A 24,661-nucleotide genomic window follows, 5' to 3' on the forward strand; every position below is an offset into this window, starting at 1 on the left:
GTCTTTGGGCATGTTTTTTTTATGAGAGTATAACATTATAACATGATATAAAACTCAAAAAAGTTGATTTTACATGATATTGCCCCTTTAAATATTCTAGTTTCTTTGAGTAAGAAAAGTATACTGTAACTTCTATTAAGTGATAGCAAACCAGATATTTGTTTTTATAAGTAATAACATGATTTTTTTCTTCAAGATGCTTTAAAAACCTCATCTGAAGCTGTAAAGCTTGTTTGCTCAACGTGGACCCTCTAAAAATAGCCCACAAGCATTGCAGTTTGCAGACCAAAATTTTTTTAGTGAAAGGTTTTATTCAGTAATTTGTATTCTGCTGTTTACTTTCTGCATATATATGACAATTTATATGTAACCTAAATCACCTCTGCTCATTAGTCTGTACAAACTGTACCTTTTCTGAGGGAATATGCACACGTTTCATGTAATTGTCATCTCCATTTTAGTGGCAAAGTGACCTGGTAATTCCAGTATTAAATGTTAAATTTGAATTTTGACAGGCTTACAGGACATGCTGTTTTCMAGGCTGTGATCTCAGTATGTTCCTGTCAGGGTTGGATATAAATCTTACATTCAACAGTCTAAATATTCATGTGAACGTGAGCCATAAATCTTAAATCACACTGCTCACCGACGCWGTATAGAAGTGTTCTAATCTTCTGGTTCTGGCTGTGAAAGCTGCCACATTATAGGTACTCCATTTAGCTCAGTGGTAATTAACCCAGTCTCTTAGAGGATGGGCTATGAAGCCTAACAGCTTCACTTTAATGGGCCAACACTGTCGCAGTGAATCTGCAACCTACAGGGATTATGTGCTAGTGCAAATGGCAAAACACCATTTTTAGATTTCTGCAAGTCGCCTTTTATTTTACGTCTGTCTTTCTGATAAAGAAGGACACTCTTTTCCTTCTGACTGAATGGGCTGAAGACTAATTCAGTCCTAAGTAACTTTGGCATCAAATTCAAACTTTTCTTTCTGATATGCAGAGCAACAGTAAGAGCCTGTGGGGCTGTATACATCCCACAAGATCTCTGTCAGTCAGTGAGTCGATGTGCTAACATTTTTCTCGTTGCTCTAGGGGTTTTGTGCGTATCTGTTGGTACTAAGTTATTTATATTGGTCTCTGTGGTTAACAGTGAGGCTTGATGCAACTTAACCGCCTCTGCTACAGAAACATAAGCTACAGTTTATAGAATTAACTTGACAAATATATTTTATTGAAGATGACTTGACAATTAATTTGTTCAGCTACCTTATGTCTTCTGCAGTTCAAAAGGAAGTGAAACGGGGATTGTATGACATTTCTATGTCTGCAGGAAATGTTTGTCAGTGTTTCTGTTGTAATTATTAAATCTCCATGGTGTGTGTGTGTGTTGCGCACCACAGACTGAGTCAGATCTGGGCAGTGCTGGAGGCAAAGCACGCATCATCCACAAGGAATCTGACATCATCACAGCCTTTGCCATCAACAAGGTAAAATTTTTAATGCAGACATCACTGAAAACGTAAAACACTTCATGGCAGGGGCTATTTTTTCCCCCAGTTTAAACTTATACTGTATCAAATCAGATCACTTTTGCTCAGTAACGTCATGATTTATTAAAACAATAGAAGCTAAAGCAGTATTCTCAACACCTTTTTCTGGTATTGAACTCCTAAATATTGTATAATGCTTATGAAAACTGTAAACAAAGAAGCTGTGTATTGTATTTATGAGTGCATAATGTAAGAAATATAACCCCAGAAATCATCCGGAAAGTGGGGTAGTAAATTTTGACCACTGCAAATTTCAATATTTTCTTGTATATAACTGAAATATTGTCTCGGGGGATAAATCATCATAATTTCTCTCTCCCGCTTTACGTTGCACATATCAAAGCAAATACACAACAACAGTAGTTTACTCATGGAGTCAGAGGAGGAACAAATGTTTTCATAATTCCTGTTAACTGCGGTGATGGAAAGAAGATGTGGACGTTGGTTGCTTGTTCGTGCTCTGATCTGATCTTGCTAATTTAACAACCAGCTTCTGCTCTGGGAGCAAATCGTTTTCAGTGAAACACGGAGCCAGAAGCTTGCGCTGCTCCTCAGCTGGAACAAACACGCCCACAAGTGTGTTTCTAAACAATGTTTACCCACCAAAGGGTGCACCGCAAAGCCTGAAAAATCCTGAAGGCTGTCTGAAATGCATGGTTACAAAGGCAGATTTGATCTTTTTAATTATTTTTAAGCACAAAAAAATGAGGGTTGCATTATACTAGAAGTGCATTACACATGACTAAATGGTAACTTGGGTGAACTATTTTTTTAACACTTACCGGCATACTGTTTTTTTCTAAAGTCATTGCAAAAATAACTTTTTTTGGTTAGCACACACTTTCTGCATCAAGTCCTGTTCTGGTGCTGCTGTTTGAAAATCAGAAACGTCTCGGACTCTGGCTGCTTTGCTTGAATTTGTCTTTTTACTACTGCTGATGTTGACTAAGATTAAACTCAAGCAACCCTCAGACTATCATTAAAAGCAAAGAGTTGGGTAGTTTTACTATCAAAGGCAAAATGTAGCCCAAAAAAGGTCTTATTTTTTCACTTGTGGGTGATAGTTTGGACACAAACTTCACACTAGGTACCATACTGAAATATTCCTGAAGTCTTTTAGTACTGCACTGCAGCCGCTGCATTTGAAAGAGGTGGTTGTTTAAGACAAGAGGACACAACTGGGTTTAAAATAAAGCACTATACAAGTGACATCCTTCTGATTTATTTGTATGTATAACAATCAGAGGACTGTGCTGAAGGAAGGGGGCGTCAGTCGACTTGATTAGTAGAAGTTAAATGTATTCCTTCAGATTCTGCCTATTATTCTCCTAACTCCCCCGTTCTTTGTCTCTCTCCTCACTGATTGTTTTTGCTTCCCAGGCAAACCGTAACTGTTTAGTCATGGCCTCCACCCATGACATTCAGGAGCTGGATGTGTCATCCATCTTGGCCACACAGATCCTGACATGGATCGATGACGACGAGACTGAAGCCAAAACGTAAGAAAGCAAACCTGTGTGCTGTGGCCACATTTGCRTATTCATACCGAGCTTAATGAGACCTCTTGAGTTCAGTGATAGTAATATCAGCTCACCTTTTCACTCCAACGCTAATTGAGCTCAGCTGAGTGTCAGCATGGGACAACGTGATTTGGTTTATTAATGGATCGGGAGATGGTTCATGGGATTTTAGATGGTGTTAATGTAGTGCAAGTTATATAAATTCATTTTTAATTAGTACCCTTCTTGCGCATAATGTTAAAACGTAATCTCAAAGAACAGTCGGGTTTTATTTTAAAACAAACGCGGTGGATTCATTTAGTGTGATCAATCTTTTAAATGTGACATCATTGGGCAGCATGATGGTTTAGTGGTTAGCACTGATTCCTTACAAACAGAAGGTCCTGGGTTCAAGCTCCTGCTTAGACTTGGAGTTTACATTTATTTAGTTGTTTTTCTACATCATAATTTTCCTTTTTTTTACCTGAAACTGTAGCTGGATTTATATAGGAGGCTGTTAAGTTGCCATAAAATTATTCTACAGCTCAGTTATTTGATTATCTGTCTTGTTGTTTTTCGCCCTTAGTTTTGGTGGAGATGACTTCCTGGTGGTCCATGCACGYGATGATTTTGCTTCGCTCCACGGCACCACGCCGTACACCCACAGTAGCCCGGGCACACCCATCAATGTGCCCTGGCTCGGAGGTCAACAGACGGGCAGGGGGGCATCGGTGGTAAGCTCCAAATCTCTGTTTTTAAATGGTAACAAACTTAGACGCAGCTGTTTGGTGAATTCACATTGAAGACTCTGACAGATGCTGTTGCTGCAAATAACTGAGCAGGACGACAGATATTCTGATATTAAATCTTTACAAAGGAACTTTTCTCCAAAGTTTAAGTCATACTATTTAATTAAAATACAAAGTTTTACCTGTAGGGTTTAAATCACAGGTGTCGAACTCCGGTCCTTGAGGGCCGCTGTCCTGCATGTTTTTTCTTTTTTCCTGCTCAAACACACCTGATTTGCATGAATGGATGATTAACAGGCTTCTACAGAATTTAAGGAGTTTATTGAAGCACTGAATCAGGTGTGTTGAAGCAAAGAAACAAGGAAAACATGCAGGATATGGGCCTTTCAGGACCTGAGTTTGACAACCCTGGTTTAAGCAGATATGTTCAAATTTTAAAAAGATCAGATTGTGACAGTTGTTATGTTTACATGTGTTACAGTTGTAAACTTTCCCTATGAAAAACACAGTCAACTTTAAGTAATACAGTTAAATATAAGTAATATAAGTTCTACTTCTGTAATGAACATAAACAAATGTTAAAACAAACAMTAAAATAACTCCATGTTCCTACACTTTTCGGCTATCAAGGTGTTCAATAATTTTGAGCTCTTTCATAATTTCTAATAAAAATATTGTATCACTAACTGACCAATTTCACTTCCCYGACATATTAGCATCTAGCCAAGTTGAAATATGTTAGGTTGACACAGGGCATACATGCGCGGTCAGATCAGTTATCCACATCCACAATAAGTGTTTACATGCACGCTGTTCAGGTTATCAATCGGCATAAACCACGCCTCTCATTCAGATTACAAATTCATTCTGATCGAGCTGAATCAGATCAAAATATTCTSTTTACATGACACATTTTTATTCCAATTGGCTGTTTGTTCCCATTACTTGTGTCCATGTAAACATAGMTACTGATGTGCAGCGTATCTGTCACTTTTGGAAAGGGATGGTAAAATAAGAGAAAATTTGTAAGGAGTTGAATATTTACTGAAGTACTTTTCCCTTCCCTGCTGTTTGTCCAAAAACAGACGTTATGGGAGCGATTGCTTGCATACAGTGAAGAAGCCAAGACTTTACATGGTTAATACTCTCTCTGCTGCTCTTCTGGAAATAATTGATGTTGTCTTTTTGCTCTGCTTGGCCCTTTTTTGTACTCAAAGCAAAATCCTCAAAGCAGTTCAAATAAGTTACATTAATAATTCATCTTTGTCTGCGCCCAGTTTGCCAAAAGCGTCTTGGCTGCTAACATTAGTTCCCCTCATTGATTCACAAAGGAACTGAGACGTTGTTGCCTGCTTGTGAGAAACTAGGCTCTAATCTGTAGCTTTCATGTTTTTTTTATATATATATAGAAATCTCTGTGTTTTTACTGAGCAGAGAAACTTGGCATTTGCAGCCAGGTGGAAGATTGATTTAATTCAGATTTACCAAAAAGTTTGCTGAAGCTTTGAGGAGAAAACATTTTGAGAAAAATGAACAAAACCTTAAGCTGACAATTTGGTTAATTTGAGCTTTTCTGGGTCAACTGTCAAAATGAAAAATGGAAAATACTGACTGAATTACAATATATTAAACTGATTTTATTTCGCATTGCATTGGAACAATTAACTGTCTATAATGTGGCTTAAACAATATTGAATAGTGACTAATGAACTGGTCAAACTGAAATAAAAACATGCTGAATTATAAATATGTTTTAAAAGATAAGTAGCTAAAAAAACAGGAAGTCTTTATTTTGTTTTCCACATCRTTTTAGTAACGTTACATATACATTTTTGCAGTAACACTGGAAATATTTTCTAGGAATATCTCTGTGATAAACTTGTCCAAGATCTTTTTTTTCTCTGGTCCAGAATTTGATTAATTGGTGGGGAAGGTTTTCTGTTCAAAGTTTTAGTCTGCTATTCAAAGATATTCAGGTTTTATCTATTCCAGAGTCAGTCACCACTTAAGTTTTATTCTCAATTCAAAAATAACCCTACGTACAACAATACAACAAAATACAACACTCGYATGAAAGGTAGTAATGAAGCATTGCTGTGAAGACATGCTGAAGTGGGWGTGTCAGAAATGGTAGGAGGTTTTGAAAGAGACAGGGGCCAAAGAAGAAAAGAAAAAAATACCTCAACAGAAAATGACTGGTAAAAATGAGTTTCATTGATAAGAAAAGTACTTTAAGTAAAAGTCAAAAAACTTCAAACAATAATCGGGAAAGTAAAAGTACTTTTATATGCGTTATAAGAAAGAAATTTACTGAATTTACCTAACCAAACTGGTTCCACTAAACCAAGTTAAGTAAATTGCTTTACATTTGCTCATCTTTGTTTAGTGGAACCATTTAGAACTTGGTTAAATAAATTAAACTCTTCATTTTTTTTAAGAGTTCAGAAAATGRTTTTCTATTCAAATAGTTGTCTTCTCAATAAAAAACTCTCCTCCTACTCTTCACTTTCCTTTTCCCAGATGATCAAGAGAAATATCAACAATGTGCGAAGAATGACCTCCCATCCCACGCTTCCGTACTGTAAGTACAGCTCTGATGGCTGTCAGCAGATAAGACGAGCCACTGCCTCTTTAAAAGTGCTATCCAGACACCAGATTCTTGTACTAACAGCCTTCGGGGATGATTACATCACCCGGAAAGTTTCTCTTTAAGTATTCAGCAACACATTTTTTCCCTCCTCTCTCTCGTTCTTTTGTTCCCTGTTCTGCTGTTGATCTAAAAAATGTGAGCTCTCTTGCTACACTTTTGTGTTTCTCTCTAAAACTTCAAAGCGAGGAGGAGTTTGGGTGGTAGAACTCTCAGCATGTCCAAAAGGTGCCTCTTGAAGCATCTTTAAATGAGAAGATTCCTTTATCARTTATACAGTGGGTGATTTTTAGGGGAGTAAACAGAATGTCGTGTTGGGACAAGAAAAAAACTGAAAAAAATAGCCTTTTTAATTTATTTATTTCTTCGTTCTTCCTGTTTGTCAGACCTGACAGGAGCTCAAGATGGCAGCGTGAGGATGTTCGAGTGGGGTCACTCCCAGCAGATCATCTGCTTCAGAAGTCCCGGCAACTCCAGAGTCACCCGGATCCGATTCAACCACCAAGGAAACAAGGTGGTGAAACACGCTCTCTGCCCTCTGTGTATTCTGGAACAGTGAATACCGCCGTCACACTCGGCGTACAGTCATGTTTTTAGAAGCATCTTCCTATTTCCTGTCACAGATGTGCYGTTGGGGCACACCACACAGGGGAAGTTCATCTCCAGTACACATTGTTACTGAGCTGAATAAAGCCAGCGTTTGGAACTCCACAGCCTCCAGCTAATAATTTTCTCAAATGGTATCTCATCCTGTGCCAGTACTATCTTATCTTGTTTTTGGCCAAGAAAAAAAAAGGGAGAGAGAATTGGGCCAGAACACTTAATTGTAGTCGTGGAAGCAGGACTTGAACAGATCAGCTGCTATTTTCTAATCTCTCTCAGGTAAATTTAGTAAAAGTGCTCATGCTGTTAATATGCAAATCTGTGCTGGAAATACTTTACTTCCTGTCATTTGTGAGGATTTAATCTGACTCTTGTACCACCTACTTAAATATTTCTGAAGACCAAACGCACCCCATGACAGCGACACAGAGCAGCTGTGGACCTTGAAAACCCGGTCTAAGAATGGACCCAAAGGACGTTAAATCTCCCCAAATAACATTCTGATGCTGTTTTTGTAAAGAAGCTAAAACTCGGCGAGATCCTGCATCACAAATAACACAGCCCACAGAACCTATTCATGTTTAGCTTTTAAACTCTTCACAAAACCTTTTACAAGAATTTTGTCCACATCCTGAATTGAGAAAAGTGAGGTTTAGTTGGTAGTTTTAGCACAGTCTGAATCCTCTGGAAGCAGTTTAACGTCCAACAGATTTGAAAGGAGAGTTTTTGCTCAGTTATAACAATCTGGTATTTTCTGCCTGCTTATTTTATTTATTTATTTATTTATTTTGTAGTTTGGGATTGTTGATGCTGATGGAAGTTTGAGCCTCTGGCAGACCAACACGAGTGGGAATACACCCAAACCATATCTGGTAGCAGCTGATTTAATCTCACGTTTCACCATTTTTATCGCTTTATTTAATTATTTTTTTACGATTTGATTTCTGTATTTCTTCCCAGACATTGCACTGTCACAACAAAACCGCTCACGATTTCGTCTTTGTGGGCTCTTCCTCCCTCATTGCTACTGCAGGTCTCTCAACAGATAACAGGTACTTCACGTTTGGAAAGCTGAATTTATTTTAGTCGCATTCGTTCATTTGGTGCGAATAAAACCCGTGACGTGTGTCATGATTAGGAAATGGTCGTTTTAATTATTTTTCTTTTGACTCCTTAGGAACGTGTGTCTGTGGGACACTTTAGTCACTCCTGCAAACAGCCTGGTTCACGGTGAGACCTCACACAAAAAACTGATTTATTTAAAACAGCCTCTTCAAAAAGGATCCAAGCCTTTATCTTTGTCTTCATGCAGATCTTTTCTCTGAAAGAATAAAATCTGATTTTCCAGAAATACTTTACTCAAACAAGCAGAATCTTTCACATCAGTTATATATAAAAGAACATAGTTATGATTTTAGTCCACATTGTAAAACACACTGGGCCTCATGCAAGAACATTTTCGTATTCTTATCCTAAATTTCTCTTACTTTTGTTCGTACGAAGGGTTCGTACAAACATGTCACGTCAGATTCAACAAACTCTTCTATCTTCAGGAAACGTGCGTAAATGAGCTGCGTAAATTACACCTGTTCTATCCAGCTGCTCGTGCACGCGAGAGGAGATTAGCATAATTACCACCCCAAAAACACCATATAAGGCTATGTTTCCTGCCTCAGATACAAGGAAGTGTCCATTCATGAAAATGACAGCGAAAATTAAAAAGAAGAACTTTACGAGTTCAGAGATTGAAGTCCGTCTGTCAGAGATCCAGAAAAGAAAATCTGTCCTTTTTAGCAGTGTCAGTCGTGGAATTAAAGGACCAGCTAAAGCCAAAGAATGGAATGAGATAACTACTGCTGTTAATGTCGTGTCTCCTGTGGGTCGTGATAGCGGATAAGCCGGCCGGACAATTTATATAGTTAGTCTAAATTATTACATTTAAAATTATAACTCTAATTCAAGCAGAATAGCCTATTGTCAACATAATTATAGAGTGTAATTTATTTTCAACTCAAAATATTATCAAACTAACGAAATATAAAGTTATTAGGGAGGAAAACCCATCTGGATAACAGCAGACTGACTGCTCGTAAAATATACGACAGGTCTGGACCACTCGTGAATTTTGTTCGTATCTGAARAAAATCTTAGAATACGAAAACATTGGTGAATGCCACAAATTCTCCTAAATCACTCGTACGCACAACTTAATAACAAATCTGTGCTTACGAACGGTTCTCGCATGAGGCCCAATATGAGCCCAGCTAAGTTTTAAAATGTCTTTTATGAATGCAGGTCTTTTGTCTCATGTTGTTCAAACTTTTATTCAGAGGATAGTTCAGCTCTGACAGTTTTTTAAATTTATTTAAAATGGAAACTTTAGCTAATTAGTTTCATGTTTTAATAAAGTAGACATAACTGTGGATAAGACATTTTGATAGGAACAACAGCATATTTATATTTTCCAATTCTTTCGTCTTTTGAGTACAGTTTATATATTCACAGTAAATTTTAGACTTTCAAAAATAAACTCATTATTGACTAAAACAATCAGAAAATCAAATTTTCAACTGTAAACTTAAGAAACTAATTGCTGAAAAAGCAGATCAAATTTCTTTAGGTTGCTTTAAAAATAACAAAAAACAAAAGTTGAACATTTTTAGTTTGATTCTACACGTTTTTTTTCCTCATCCTACATCATACTCCTCCTCCTCGTTCCTCATCACACTCGGTCCGACACTCTGTCGTGTTCTCTCCTTGCAGCATTTTACTGCCACGAGTCCGGTGCCACCGTGCTCTCCATGGCCCCGAGGCAGCAGCTTCTTCTCACCGGCGGGAGGAAAGGTTGGATCACCATATTGGAGCTTCCCCTGCGGAACCAGCGGCAGAGCTTTCAGGCCCACGACTCGCCGATCAAAGCGCTGGCTGTCGATCCAACCGAGGACTGCTTCATCAGTGGCTCAGCTGAGGGCAACATCAAGGTAGTCTGGCTGGCTTTAGTTTGATCCGTGAGATTATAACATTTGCTTCCTTAGTTGGGGAAAAGTAAACTGCAAACTCATTTTCACAATGGGCCATGTGAGCATTATGGTGGCCCTCAAAGGGGCAGCTTTAACTTCTGCTAAACACAAAACCGAGACGTCTCTCATTCCTACGGCTGAGCACTGCTAACAAACAACGGCTCTACATGGTATTCCCTGCATAGAAACAGTGTTTTAACACGTCCTCTCATAGACATTGAAAAGTACTATGAGTACGACTAAATGTGAAATAAATAACACAGAAAATAAGATTTAAAGTAAAAGTAAGAGAGATTTACTCACTGTTAGGTTGTGGTGAGTAGCTGCTGTCTTGAATTCTGAACTATCCCACTTTCCAACAGGGAATTCCCACTGGAGGGGTGTTCCAGTTTAAATTTATGACTTGGAAGTGGGACTTTCCCACCTCCCAGTACAACTGGGCTGCAGCAAAAGTAGCCAGTGAAGATGCAGTGAAATTGAGATTTTATACTGTAAATTTTGCCAGCTGCTGGCTACTTTTGACTCCTGTACACCATCATCTAGTGGTGGGATACTGTCGTTTTGCTTGTAAAATAATCAACATGCATTATGGGAGATGTAGTTTATGGTCAGTGCTGATTTTAAAGCAGCATATGCTCATTTTAAGACATTAATACGTCTTTGAAGCTCTCACGGGCCACTTCAGTGCAGTGTTTGGCCACATCTGACCTGTGGGCCTTGAGTTTGATACATGTTGGTTAATGTGAAAAAAATGGGCTTCATGGTATGTTGAAAAGGTGTCAATATCGCAGTATCAAAGGGCATAAAAATACAAAGTTGACAATCAGATGTGCCAAATCCCCTTAATTGTCTAGAGCCTTAACCCTGAGCAACAAAAAGTTTATTTTATAAAATCTTTAGTTCTATACCTAGAAACTGTAACGCTAAAACAAATTTCCTCTCTGCACAAAGTAAAGYCGTCCCTGCAGGGACAGTCCTACAGGTTGTCTGACACACAGGTGGGCCCGTTTGGCTCGCTTCCAAATCGAGGGTCCATTCTGTAAGTGAACTGTTGTGTTTATCTACAGGGGCAGTGAGGCCCTTCAGAGTCAATAAAAATCAGTGTCACCTGATGATTAACCACCTGCTCAGTACAACAGTGACTGATGGAGACTAATGTGGAAGGTGAAAATGTTGACACTAAAAAAAATAAAGTAATGGGAGGAGTTCTGAGTGAACGGAGGGCTTCAGCTGATGTATTTCCAGAGGGAGCAGCTCTTTAATCTTTGTGACTTGAATATGTTGCTGCTGATCACAGAGCTGTCACTGCGCAGATGAAGCTGTTGTGTTTTGATTCTCTAGTGCACATCTGCTTAGAATTCAAATGACTTTCAGTCTGGATTATTGCTTTAAAAAACCTTCAAAGCTTTGTTTGTCATCTGAAGTCATTAATTGTACACTGATGATCTGAAAACTTATAACTCAATTTCCTTACAACGTAAGGAATGCGTTTTATGTCGCATGTAAACAGTATTGACATGTACTAGTGTGTGAATTCTCATGTGTATTGTGCAGATTTAATTCAGTCCAGTTATCCAGATTAGTGAAAAGCTGTAACAGCAGCTTAATTGAGGTTAACTTTTCATGTGTTTTTATTTAATTTGCTCAGCCTGGTTGTCACTCCAGCAAATTATCCGTGATGATATCTCCCCTCACAACATCTGTTTCATAGCTGTCAAAACAACAGAAGCCCGAGGCTGTCTCGCACTAGATTGTTTTTAYTTTTGGTTCCACAGTGATGCTGAAAACACAAACCGAAGGTTATTTAAGTAGGAGGACCCCTGTCTCTTTCAGAAAAGCTTTGAAGACTCCTAAAAATACTTGTTTTTTTATAGCCATATTTTTTTTTCTTTTTAATAGGTGAGCGTTTAATTCTTACATCACTGTAGCTGCACAATACTGTATGATTCCTGTAATGTCAACTCTTTATCTGACCAAATAAATAAAACTGACTGCAGGTCATCAGCAGTGAGAACAGAAATCTTTGAATTAATCGCAGCTCCAGAGTAAATGTTCTGATGGAGACCTGAGAGTTTTCACTGAATTTTGTGGCACATGTTTTTATTTATTTATTTATTTATTTATTTATTTATTTATTTATTTGTGGACTAAAGTGGTGAAAACAGCTGACATACAAAGCAGCATCCAGCCTTCAGTCATGCTGCTGGCACAGCTAAAAATAGAGCATTGTATCATTTATCAAAGGTTACACAAACAGGAGCTGGGACCATTTTTTAGACAAAACTTCTGAGCCGTGAGGAGAGTTTTCAGCTGCCGAACAGAACCTGCAGCCCTCTTAGCATTAGTGTTAAAGGGATCCCTGATTAGTTGTAACATTAGACTTTATATGATAAACATATACTTTAACTGTAAAATAAAGACTGTAAAAATACTGTTGGGTGTTCAGTTTATAATTTTTAAACTAAATGTTTAAAAATATGACACGGACGGAGCCATTTTATTTACACGCAAAGCATTCTGGGAAATTGATGACATCAACTAGGTCATCGGTGCGAGGTTGCTAGTGAGCTACATCCACCCTGAAGGTTAATCTTGGACAATATCTGATGATCGACTCTTTTAAATGAAACCAGAGAGCGTTGACRGAGAGGAGAAGGTAGAAATGACTCAGCCTGTAACTGAAAATATGGATGGATGAAATTTGTCGCGCTAGCGCTGAGCTAATACATACTGTATAAGGCAATATAGAGTGAGGGCTAGCGCGAAGACTAACAGGCTAAGCTGAGGTTCTTCTTCCATGAAGCAGCTCTGTTGTCCTCCATCCATRTTTTCAGTTACAGGCTGAGTCATTTCTACCTTCTCCTCTCTGTCAACGCTCTCTGGTTTCATTTAAAAGAGYCRATYATCAGATWTTGTCCAAGATTAACCTTCAGGGTGGATRTAGCTCRCTAGCASCCTCGCACYGATGACCTAGATGATGTCATCATTTACCCAGAATGCTTTGCGTGTAAATAAAATGGCTCCGTCCTTGTTAAAAATTTTTTTTTTAAAATTTACAAAACTAAACAGCCTACAGTATTTTTAGTCTTTATTTTACAGTTAAAATAAATGTTTATCAAATAAAGTTTAATGTCACAACTGATCGTGGATCCCTTTAATAGAAAAAAAAATGCATTTCTGTTTAAGTTTCTAAAAACTGATTTTCCCGCTCTTTCCTCTCAGGTGTGGAGCCTCACCACTCAGTGTCTCCTCTACACCTTCCCAAACGAACACGCCCGCCAGTCGCTGTTCAGGAACCTGGGCACGGGCGTGATGCAGATCGAGGTGGGACCGGCCAACCACATCTTCTCATGCGGCGCCGACGGGACCATGAAGCTGAGGCTCCTCCCCAACCGCTTCGCAGCCGTGGACAGCGACAGCAGCAAGAGGGACGTCAAGTTCTTCATATAGATCCAGGGGGAAACAAAAGAAAAAGCTGCTCAGCTGGAAGAAGCGAGGGGAAACTCCCGGTGGTGTTGTGGAAAGTGTCGTCACGATCGTTGGAAGCAAGGCAGCGGCTTCGTTCTGATGAGATGTCCACACGCGTGACGTGAGCTTTACACAACACCTTCATGGAGAGACAAGAACACTTTATAGGGTTTACTGACGGTGACTGAGAGACAGCTTGTGAACCTTCAGTGAAATAATCCACTGAGATATTTTTCTTTTTACCATGAAGCACAGGAACATTTTTTATAAAGCTGTAGCTAAAGTGAGCACAGGGTAAGAACTGCGAGCACGTCCAAGCAAACTGAACAGAGGGAAAATATAGAAATAACAAACCCAGCTGTAGTTTCTCTGCTTCAAACTGCCAATTCAGTGTCCAGTGAGCAGCACATGGAGAACTATTTTCATTTTTTTTCCCTTTTTTTTTTTTGCTCAGAAAGCAAAACTGCAGGAGTTGGATGAAGTAAAAAGTTTTTTTTTTTTTTTTTACAGTATCATCTTTATTATAATAAATTAACCAGAGTGGACAAAGTTGTTTTTTTCCTGGAGTCACTGCAGCTTCACAGCACAACTCAGTGAAGCCGGCGGACTTCATGCAGAGCACGTCACCAAGCAGAGGGACCATCTGTTTTGTCGCGATCAACCCTCACTGTAAGAAAAATCCAGATTTTAGTTTGGCCTTTAACGCCTCTCTAACTGGACTGAACACAAGATCAGTTGAATAAAGCGGGGCAAATAAACAGATTCATATCAAAGGCAGCAGTTTTGCCATTTCAGGAACTGGTTTTCTTGCTTTCTGATGGAGAGAGAATAAAACACTAACACTCCTACGTGAGGCGAGCACATCTTGTTTGTGTTCAGATCTGCTGTTGCCAGCCCGCACCAGCATGGTTTTGTTTTTTTTCTTTCTCACTTTTGCACAAACAGAATCAGAGCGATGACGTGTCGCTCACAAGTTGTAGAGATGCTACATAACTGGACCGAGCCAGGTGAACTGATTCCTCCCTCTGTAATGAAGAATAGTGTTGATTCTCTTTTATCTGTGCCAGGAAGCAAATCTTTCCCTAAATGGAGGTGGTAGAACTTTGTGGCTTGAGTTTCAGTGTGTGCACCTGTTCTTAATGTATTTGCACATCAGCTAAGTTAAGCTAAAGTCCGTGTAGCGTATTGCATATCTATAAAGGGCCGGGTGGCGGTACAGCAGTCAAAATCTTTTAGTGATAAGAATTAGTTTTATTCCATAAGTTTAACCAGAGGTATTCTTAATATGCACAACTCCTTCTGCCAGCCAGGCACCGTGCTTCTTATTGATGCGCAAAAAGTAACTTTAATATGAGGCTTTTGTAGATACTGTAGATTCTGTTATTGATGTATGAAGCAGGAATTATTGCAGATGACAATGAAATGGGGTCGAAGTGGAAATGTGTTTTAATAGAAGTTCTGTTTTTATTTCTTTTTTTTTTTTTTTTTTTTTTTTGGCTTGGACCATTTTTGACAACTGCCTCAGAAACAACAGTTTGTCTTGAAGTTATTTTCATTAGCAGGCTTGTTTATTTTGCTTCCTCAAATCAGTTGTCAGCCTTTTTTTTAATTATATTGTTTTTGTCTTATCTAAACGCAGCACGTACTTGGATAAGCTCATGGCCGGTGCGTGCTGTGATGTATCCTCCACTTGAATAAGTAACAGGCTCCTGCATAGTGGATTAAGCTGATTTAGATCACTACCCATAGAAGCTTTTTGTGCTGCTCTAAGGAAACGTACACATGGAGAAGGAAAACTTTTCAGTTTAATCACAGCTAGTTGTAAATAAATGTTGGTAATCAGAAGCCTCTTTCTAATTATTCTGTACAAACGGGTATATTTATGACCTATGTTCATATTTAGGAGTTTCAACTGATCAAACCAGGAGTCCTGTGTACTCCTGCAGGACCTGGAGAGTCAAATCAGTTCTATATATGCCAATAGTATGTACTCCTACAGAAACTGGAGAATAAATTATAATTTTTTTAAACCAAATAGTGCTCATCTCTTTACGCATATTGTGTCAAGTTGCACAAGATCAAACTAAATCAGCTTGCCTAAATGAAAGACTTCGCTTTATTCTTTTTCAAGTCTTTAAAATGTGAAATAAATCAGAATAAATTTATTTTCTAATGGAAACCATTGCAATATTTACAGGAAAAATGTACTGAAGTAATAAAATAATAATGGAAAATGAAGCGGGTGGTACAGTTTTTTTTTTCCTGCACGTTTGCAGCGTGAAATAAGCTTTATGTCTTTAAACATGTTGCATCGTGTGGTGTACGCAACTCTGCATGGAAACTAATGCTGGTCAATGGCTGCAATTTATTCATACATGACTAACGCCGAGAGAAGATGATTCACGTCTTCGGCCAAACGATGACTCACCTGCTACACGTCTGCATGCTGTGGGTGGAAACTGCAGGATATCAAAGATCCACTCCGACCAAATGAACTGAGATTGGAACTGTGAGATTGAGGCGATCAACGCTGCCAACTCGGCAAAACCAACACAGATGTCATATTTGTACAGTTTGATCAAACTTAAACCAAAACGTCAAGCACGTTTTCCAAAAAATACCTCTAAATGTAAGAATTTTCTCAAACCTAAATGAGCAAAAACATTTTTATATTAGTTAATTTTAATAAAAAGGTGATGATGGAGCACCTAAATATCACTGAAAAGTTGTTTAATCGGATCCAAAAGGAAAAAAAGGTGGTCCTTTTGTTTTTAATTTAGCTTTATTACAATGGTCATTGTTATATTACAATTGCACAAACTTTAGTTATATCAAAGTTTATTAGTTAAATACTTGTTTGCAGTGATTTACAGATATGAAACAGTCTAGTAAAGTAGTTATAACATCACTAAATTATAGCTTTATTACTTTTATAAAGGCTGAAGTTAAACAGATTCAGTTCATTTTTTTACTTTATTCAGTTTAATGGTAATTAGGTGTAATATCAAAAAGTAACACTAAGTTATATCAAAACCTAGTGGTTCGTTAAAGTTTGGAAACATTGAAGTGTTTATTTCTGCCGCAGACGACTATGTGACAAAAATGACTCGTTTCATCTTCTGTTTGAGACTCTTTGGAGTCTTTTGTCGACAGCGAAACTGAATTTATGAGAGAGAATTCAACCTTGAAGTGTTGCTCGTCTCGGTGGGTGACTGTTCCCAGTGTCCCACGAGAGGCGAAGTGTAACGCTGCGCACAGCGTGCGGATCTTAAGGCAAGAAGTAGGACGGAGCTGGTACGGTGAGTTTAGTTCCTGGAGGCGTCTGATTGGCTGGCAGGGGAGCTCACAGCTTGGCGTGATCCTTCAGGATGACCTCCAGTTTCTGACTCAGGAGGATGTTGCCTTTAGGCTTCAGCTTGCCAGCGAAGAACGCCTAATGAAAAAGGAAAACAAAAAGACACACGAGTCACTTCTCTCCCTGATAACACACGAGCACTGGAGCAGGTAAGAGTAAAGACAGACCGTGGCTCAGTTCAAGAGCTGCAACCGACGTACACCACAGTCAATGGACAGTCTACGTGGGCCGCAGGCTGTGAAATGAGACCGTCTACAGAGGACTTATGTTTGCATGACCATGTGCTGCCTCGTTACTATCACTTCAGTTTTTTTTTCAAAGTATAACTTCACAAAAATCTGTTTTAATAAAAAAACATTTAAGTTAAATGTTGGGTTTAGCTTCTGCATCAGTACTTGTCAACATCTCATTGCAACAAAGGTTTCTTCAGCTAAGTTGCTCATCTTACGTACTTCGGTCTGATGAATTTCCAAACTCAGTCTTAAAAAAACCTCCACCATCTTTGTTTTCCTGTTTAATTTGCTGACGGCACAATGAGTTCTGGGACATCGTCGGCCAGATGCAGCCTTCGTTTTCAGGGTTTTGTCGGCCACGTGAGTGGACACCTACAAATTGGGACAGCCAACGGCATGGGGCAGCGATGTAAGGGGAAAAACGTCGGCTGCAACCCATGAATTGAGACACAGCCAGTGAGGGAGCGTTGTAGAACTCTGGTCTCGTGTCACTGGACTCGACCACATTTGTACTCTTGTTTCGGAGTTTTATTTTAAGACAACAGTGGAAATACCACTGATATGCCAGAATGTTGTCCAGTTCGTCAACCTCCGTGCCTTCACTGGATATAAAACGTACCGATTAAAATCTAATTGTGTCTCATTGCTAATTATGCGTTTTTGTTAGCGCTACTTTCACACAAAATATTTGTAAACCATCCAGACCTGTAAATTCTGCAGTGCTTCAGTTTCAGAGACGGTGGGGACTATGTCTTTTATTGTTACTTAGAAAGAAAGCACAAAGAAACTTAAGCTATGTGTAAGTGCTAACATTAGCTAGCTAGCATCAATCTGCCTCTGGACCAAAACCTTTTACCCGACCCTCAAAGAAAAAGATTTAGAAGTTAATATTAGCTATAAATATTAAGCTGTGTACAGTATACTGTATGATTGATGACAATAAGTTAGTTTTTTCTGGACTTGGCCTCAACTTGGTCTAGCACACTTTGGCCTTGGTCTCGGGTTAGGTGGTCTTGTCTACAACACTACTGTGAGGTTCCAGGTGGTCTTGGAGCAGCCAGTCCAGACCTGATCCTCCCTTCCCTGCATCAACCAACCCTCTGATGGGCCTCTTTGTTCTCCTCAGCGATAATCAATCACAGGACGGGGATGTGATGACCCCGGACAGCAGTTAGCGGCTTCCATTCCAACCCCATCCACTCATCTCTCCCCCAGCTGCTCCTTCCATCATCAGAGACTGGAAAAGACCCCGCCTGAGGGATCTCCAGCACCCCATCCTTCAGACCCTCTTTGTGAACACGCACACACCCGAGCCTCCGATCAATACCAGCCGCTCCTGGAAGGATGTAAGTTCTGCGCAGCGATGGCCACTCCCACTGACAGATGGGATGCTACAGACATAACAAGTAGAGCCGATTGATTGTCTGCGCCGAGTGCTTTCTGAACTCGCTCCGAGAGATCATGGCTTCCATAATTTATCTGACGCTGCGAGATCAAGTGAGGGCGTCGGCACAGATTGAAGGTGGAGGGGGGTTCGCCGTCGTCGGGACGTGCAGGAAGTGATTTCACATCAAAATGACGGGATTCTAAATATTCTTTTGCATAAAACTTCAGTTCGAATGTTCCCCGGGGAGAGTCAAAAAAATTAAAAAAACTGCTTCAAAGCCAGAAGTGGAGCCAGCAGCAGCACGTTTACCTTCTGAGGCAGGATCTTCCCCGTCACCACATCCATGAAGTCCTCATCAGACACAGTGAAGGTCAAATCCACCTTCCCGCCGAACGGCCCTTTGTGCAAAGAGCCGCTGCCGTTCTTCAGATCAATGGCTGCAGGGAAGAGCAGTGGGAGACAAAAAAAAATTAAATAAAAAAAGGAAGGGGTGACAGAAGATAGAATCATAAAAAGGCTCCACTTCTCAGCAAGGCTTCCTCATCTCTGTCTCTGCAAGTTTAGCTGTTTTAGCTTTAGTTTGTAAAAACTTTTAATTTTAGCTGTTAAAACATAAGAGCAACTTGTTTAAATTGGTCTTTAATTCTGCGTTTTCCCTCAAAAAAGGCTGTTGAAGTTTACAACCCAACAGTCGGATTAACTGATAAATCAAAGGTTTTCTGGTCGCGAGGTCAAACCGACCCAGAGGGAAAAAAAAGGGCAGCTCATCCTGCTTTGATTGCTCAGATTCAGGGACAACTCATCGTTCTGCTTCATCTCTGCTGAACTTTGAAATCTGGCGAAAGCACTTAATTGGTTGAGAGTTTAGCCTTTTAGTCCCTTGGGTGCAGGATGAGTCCTGAACCGTGTTTTCCAGTAAATTACAAATTCTAACATGACATTAAAAAACCTTAAAAAAATAAATAAATAAATAAAAAACAGCTGCTGAACCAGGATTTTAAAAAAAGCTGCATAGAACATAAATATTAAGTGTGATTTTTCAACTATTGAAGTCTTATTTTATGAAAAAAATAAATAAGGTTTTTTGAAACCCGAGGGTTTTAGTCAAAGCTTTGAAAGTTCAACTATTTTCCCTCTTAGATGAAGCTATAAACATAAAATAAAAATTAAACCTTCAGCTTGTGAATTACTCTTTACTCTTTTACTGACATTTCATTAAAATCTGAACTCATTAAGGGTCTTTTACACAGAATAAATGTTAGGAGGAGCTAAAAAGTTTCTTCGGCTTTTATCTTTAACATTTTTTACATTGTCAGCATCCCAGCAGCACGTTTTAAAACATAAAACTAAAATGGTTAAAAGGTTTTATAAAATCATGCAGCAAAAATAAATTCTTTAAAGAAGAGGAACAACAACTAAACGACTCTCCTCGCCATACGATGATGATGATGATGATGATGGTGTTAAATGTGAACTCACTCCACTGAGCGGCTGTCTTGCCATCCTTTGTGATCTCCCAGCCAATCACGCCGTTCACCTTCTTCACCATCTCTGAGCCCAAGTCTTTAATGCGACGCCCGATCTCTGCAAACACTAGCTCGCTCTGAAGACCTCCTCCCTGTAGCGCCTTCAAAACAAAAAATAAATAAATAAAAACAATCAAGGGTTCTCAAGAAGCCAATAAAAAGGACTTCAGCAATGACTGTGTGAACGACTTCCTGCTACAAACAATTAAAAACACCAGAGGTCAGTACCTTATCAATACAACCAAGAAATTATTTGATCAAAGAAAACACAGTCTGCTAAATAAAAATAAAAAATCAGTGATGATGCCTGAGGTACCTGGTGGTGAATTTCTGGAGAGGCTTCTACTGGTCCATGTAAGTCCACATAAGCCCCAGCCAGTGCAATGTCACCAGTCTCTTTCACCTGCATGAAGAGACCAGATCAGATCCATCCCTACAAACGGCTCTGACTCATTTTGATCCTACATGAGACGCACTTTGGTCTGGAAGTAGATTCTGTTGCCCTCCTTCCACATCTCCGTCTGCACCGACTGACCTGGTATCACCGGCTTTGAAAAGCGGACCTAAAAAAGAAAAGCAATATATATATTTTTTGACCATCCTAAAAAACATTTGTCCTGTGCAAAAATTATCTTTTTTTATTATGAATTTATCATTCATCAGATTCTCTAAACTGCACAGAAATGGTTTTAACCTGTGTAGATTCATGTTTTTCTGCTTTACAGGAATGTACTAAAATTAAATCCTATTTGCCTGTTCCACACAGTTTCCCAGCAAATTTCAAAATAAAAAAGGGACAAAAATGATTTAAACAGTTTTAATGAAAGGGGGAATAAAAAGCTAAAATGTGACCTGTGCAAACAAAATGAGTCACGACGAGGATTTTTTTTTTATTATGAAGTTACCTTTTTTTTTCTTCAGTTCTCCATCACAAACGTTTCAAAAGTATTTGGAGTTTTTTGCTAACCTGGTGATAAATTGCCAATTTGTTTTTAGAAACTAGCTTTGTTTGTGAGAGCACAGGTTGGAAAACTTGATTTTTATTGGTTTGGAGGGATGTCATTGGGAATTTCAGCCTTAAAAGGAGAATCCCAATGTTTTATAATAATGTCAAACCTACAAAGGGATTTCACAAAGTGCAGCCAGCAGAGAAAAATGAGAGCAAACCTGTTAGAAAACGTTGATTTAAAAAGGCAGATTAGGAAAATTATAAGCTAYTTTAGTTTTCTGTTAGTGGCAGAGATGTGATGCAACAGGGCTTTTAGCACAGGTCAGCCTCACCTTTATAGCCTTGAACCTTGACGGGTCGTTGTTGGCGTACTGCTTCAGGACGTGTCTCGCAGCAAAGCCGAATGAGCACAAGCCGTGCAGGATGGGAACCTTAAATTCTGACCAAAGAGCATTTTTAAATGCGGCGTGTTCAAGTATAAATGAGATGAAAAGACTTCATTTGACTAAAACACTCCCAAAGGAAGACCGAGTCCTGACCAAAATAAATGAGTTTGTTCAAAGTGAGGGGTGTGCACGCTTACTTCCCAAGGCGGCGAAGTTGGGGTCTATATGAAGAGGGTTCAGGTCTCCGCTCAGACGATACAAGGCAGCCTGGAACCGCAGGGAGGCAGACAGACATTGTTTAAGACTTATATCTAATTCATAAAGCCTTAAACTCCCCCCCTACGCAGACACGTGAGAAAATTAATCACAGAAACACCTAAAAAAGGAAAGTCTTTGAAGTCAAACAGTTGCAGCCATTTAAAACGGCTTCAGGGAKTTAGCCTTTGATTCACCTTTCTATCTCTTCTGCTACACACTCCCATTTTGTCTTCAACTTATTTCAGAAGAAAAAAAAGGATAAAAACATGTTCTATTTTCACCCTTACATCATGACTTCAGCTGATTTATTCTGCATCGAAAACCCACACAGAAAGACTCACTTGGTCTATCGTGGTTGATTCAACCACCACAGCATCTGGTGCACGTTTAGGAGGCGGCAGAGTGACCTGGGGGGATATTAGACAAGACAAAAAAAAGTTAAAAGAGTAAATATATCATGCAGTGTTTATAAATGCTCTTAAAAAAAAACTATTTTTTATCAAGATGAAATATGTAACTAGCCTGAAACTGAGAAATGTTTTGGTAAAAAAAAAAATTTGAATGATGACAGCAGCATATTTACCTCCCCTTTATGTTACCTTATTTCATTAACCCTTTTGAATCATATACAAACAAACAAACAAACAAATAAATAAATAAAATGTTCTCATTCTTGCCCAATTTCAGTTGCTGGGGGCTTAATCTTTACAAAACAGAAAAAAGGTAAAGTTCATTTTAGAGGTACTCCAGTTTTAATAAACAAAAGCTGGAGTACCACTTGGTGGGTTTGATGTAGAAAGCTACAAATAAAACAAACGTGTCAGGTATTTTCCCCATTTGAAACCATGATGTCGCAAGTTAAGAAACAYACTTTAGCTTTTTCTGAGTTCCTCTTTCCTCCAAAGCCTCCAGATCCAACGACAAAAATTGCGAACTGGTTATAACAGATCAGCTCATCCCCGTCGTAAATGTTTGCTGAAACACAAAGCAAATGTTACATCATCTGTGATCAAGACGTCAACTAATCAGATTTATTCTTTTAACATAATTTACTCAGTCGATACTAGACAAGTAGAAGTGGAACAAATTTTGAAACTAGTATGTTTTTTTCTTCATTTTATGACAAACTAATTTTTACTTCTATAGGGGTTTTTTTTGCCCCCAACTGAAGGGGACCTGATTGGTTTAGTGTGAGTGCAGAAATCTTTTGAAAACCCTCTCAGCAAACTACCAGAAAACTTATTTAGGTACAATCTGGGGATCAAAGTGGTTCAAATAACRTACTGTGTAATTAAATAAATATAGGTGTCTATAGCAGAGCGCCAACTTGAGGGCCTCAAAAGCACAACAGTTTTTACCTTTGAGCCGCGGGACCGCATTGATTTAAAAKAAGTTGMAATACACTTTCTCACCACTAGTAGYGGTAGTGYGCCACTCAGATGTTTGACAACTTTTTTAATATGTAGAAGAAGAACCTTACAAACCTGCTGAGAGTGGAAACCTATTTTAAATGTAAAGTAGAAARGCAACCCATCAAAAAAAGCCAAAGTTTATCACTAATATGAAGTGCAGCTTCTGGTTTTACCATGCAATTTTTTTAAAAGTTAAAAACATTATCAAATACATTTGAAGATACAACTATATTTTAATTTGCACTTCATCAAATTATTTTTTGTAGTTTATTTTTAAACATTTTGAATGTAGCTGTCTTAAAGAAACTTTAAACTTGTCAAAAAGCTGTTGTTACTGTTATTGTCACTAATAAGAATAGCAGTTTCTGATTCTACCATGCAAAAGTTTAAAATGTTTAAATTTCATAAATTGCAAATTTTTATTTGCAATTTATCAAATTTATTTTTGTTGCTTTTTGATTTGAAACTTTTACATCGAACATTTTGAATGCACTTATTTTATGACAACAATTTGTTGAACTGTCTATTTTTGTTATTGTCTATGTTAAAAATATATATTTTTGTGTTGATAAGCCTGAGTGGTCTGTTGAGTGACTGTTGTATTTGTTTAAATAATTGTTATGGGTAGGTTACAATATAATTTTTTGTCATAATCATGTCTTGCGGTTATTTGACAGGAATTTTACTTTTAAACTGTAAGTGTATTTAATTTAGTTATTCAACACAAATCAAACCAAAATTTAGAATAATAATCATTTTGATCCATACATTGGTAATGTCTTACTGGGCCTCGTGCCACTTTGTGTTCAACAAATTGGGCCCCGAGGTCAAAAAGGTTAAGAACCCCTGGTCTATAGTATATTTTTGCAGTTCCAGCACACAGTCTTCATTTTGCTTTTCATTAAGTCAGACTAAAAACTTATGAAACAAAAAAAAAAAAACTGGAATAAATACTACAATCTGATGAAATCTGTGCACACAAAATGTCAAAGAAACTCACAGTCAAAAATAAGGAGAGCTCCAGATCCCTTGTCCAACACATCTGCTACGCTGCTCTTAGAGACAAGTGGACCTGGAAAAAAAAAAAAMATTTTTTTAAAGCCATGCATGTGTGTGAACTTTTCTGAGGTGATTTCAGAATCTCAAAAATCCTTGTTTAGCATCTTCTAGCTTGATTGTTGCCATATTACTCAGAATTAACTCTGTCTGTCAAAACTTCATCACCAATACTGCAGGCTTGGTTTGAAATAGAAAAAAATAAGGGTGTAAACTTGCTGTAAATTAGATTTTTGTAAGCTACAAGTTGTTACCAGAGCTTTTGAAAATTCCTAAATTGACATTAAAAAAAATAAATAAATAAAAACAGCACCAGGTATCCTCTCCTTGGGCTGCTACCTTATCGTGGTGGAGGGGTTTGAGTGTCCCAATGATCCTAGGAGCTATGCTGTCTGGGGCTTTATGCCCCTGGTAGGGTCACCCATGGCAGACAGGTCCTAGGTGAGGAACCAGACAAAGCGCAGCCCGAAGACCCCTTATGATGGATGCTGACATTGAATCTGGCGTTCCCTCGCCTGGACGCGGGTCACCGGGGTCCCCGTCTGAGGCCAGGCCTGGAGG

At 38.7% G+C, this 24,661-nt stretch overlaps 2 protein-coding genes across 4 annotated transcripts in view; one reads left to right on the forward strand and one right to left on the reverse strand.

The window, feature by feature from the left end:
* dmxl1 (Dmx like 1) overlaps window positions 1-15,776 on the forward strand; it is a gene marked incomplete in the record, with an annotated part of 63,015 nt that extends 47,239 nt beyond the window's left edge. For all 3 annotated transcript variants that reach the window (XM_014002623.1, XM_014002625.1, XM_014002624.1), the window contains 10 exon segments: window positions 1,403-1,489; window positions 2,933-3,051; window positions 3,638-3,785; window positions 6,321-6,381; window positions 6,834-6,961; window positions 7,845-7,922; window positions 8,011-8,102; window positions 8,228-8,280; window positions 9,814-10,031; window positions 13,293-15,776. In XM_014002623.1, the coding sequence (XP_013858077.1) occupies window positions 1,403-1,489; window positions 2,933-3,051; window positions 3,638-3,785; window positions 6,321-6,381; window positions 6,834-6,961; window positions 7,845-7,922; window positions 8,011-8,102; window positions 8,228-8,280; window positions 9,814-10,031; window positions 13,293-13,520 (1,212 nt within the window).
* A 525-nt stretch (window positions 15,777-16,301) lies between these two features.
* hsd17b4 (hydroxysteroid (17-beta) dehydrogenase 4) overlaps window positions 16,302-24,661 on the reverse strand; it is a gene marked incomplete at its 5' end in the record, with an annotated part of 34,128 nt that continues 25,768 nt past the window's right edge. The window contains 10 exon segments of the mRNA XM_014002626.1: window positions 16,302-16,971; window positions 18,823-18,950; window positions 19,993-20,140; window positions 20,356-20,442; window positions 20,516-20,602; window positions 21,321-21,427; window positions 21,572-21,641; window positions 21,974-22,039; window positions 22,504-22,607; window positions 24,045-24,116. Of these exon segments, the coding sequence (XP_013858080.1) occupies window positions 16,882-16,971; window positions 18,823-18,950; window positions 19,993-20,140; window positions 20,356-20,442; window positions 20,516-20,602; window positions 21,321-21,427; window positions 21,572-21,641; window positions 21,974-22,039; window positions 22,504-22,607; window positions 24,045-24,116 (959 nt within the window). The 3' untranslated portion in view covers window positions 16,302-16,881.

Source organism: Austrofundulus limnaeus, unplaced genomic scaffold (assembly GCF_001266775.1).
Source record: "Austrofundulus limnaeus strain Quisiro unplaced genomic scaffold, Austrofundulus_limnaeus-1.0 Scaffold14, whole genome shotgun sequence".
In the NCBI taxonomy this organism is placed as follows: Eukaryota; Metazoa; Chordata; class Actinopteri; order Cyprinodontiformes; family Rivulidae; genus Austrofundulus; species Austrofundulus limnaeus.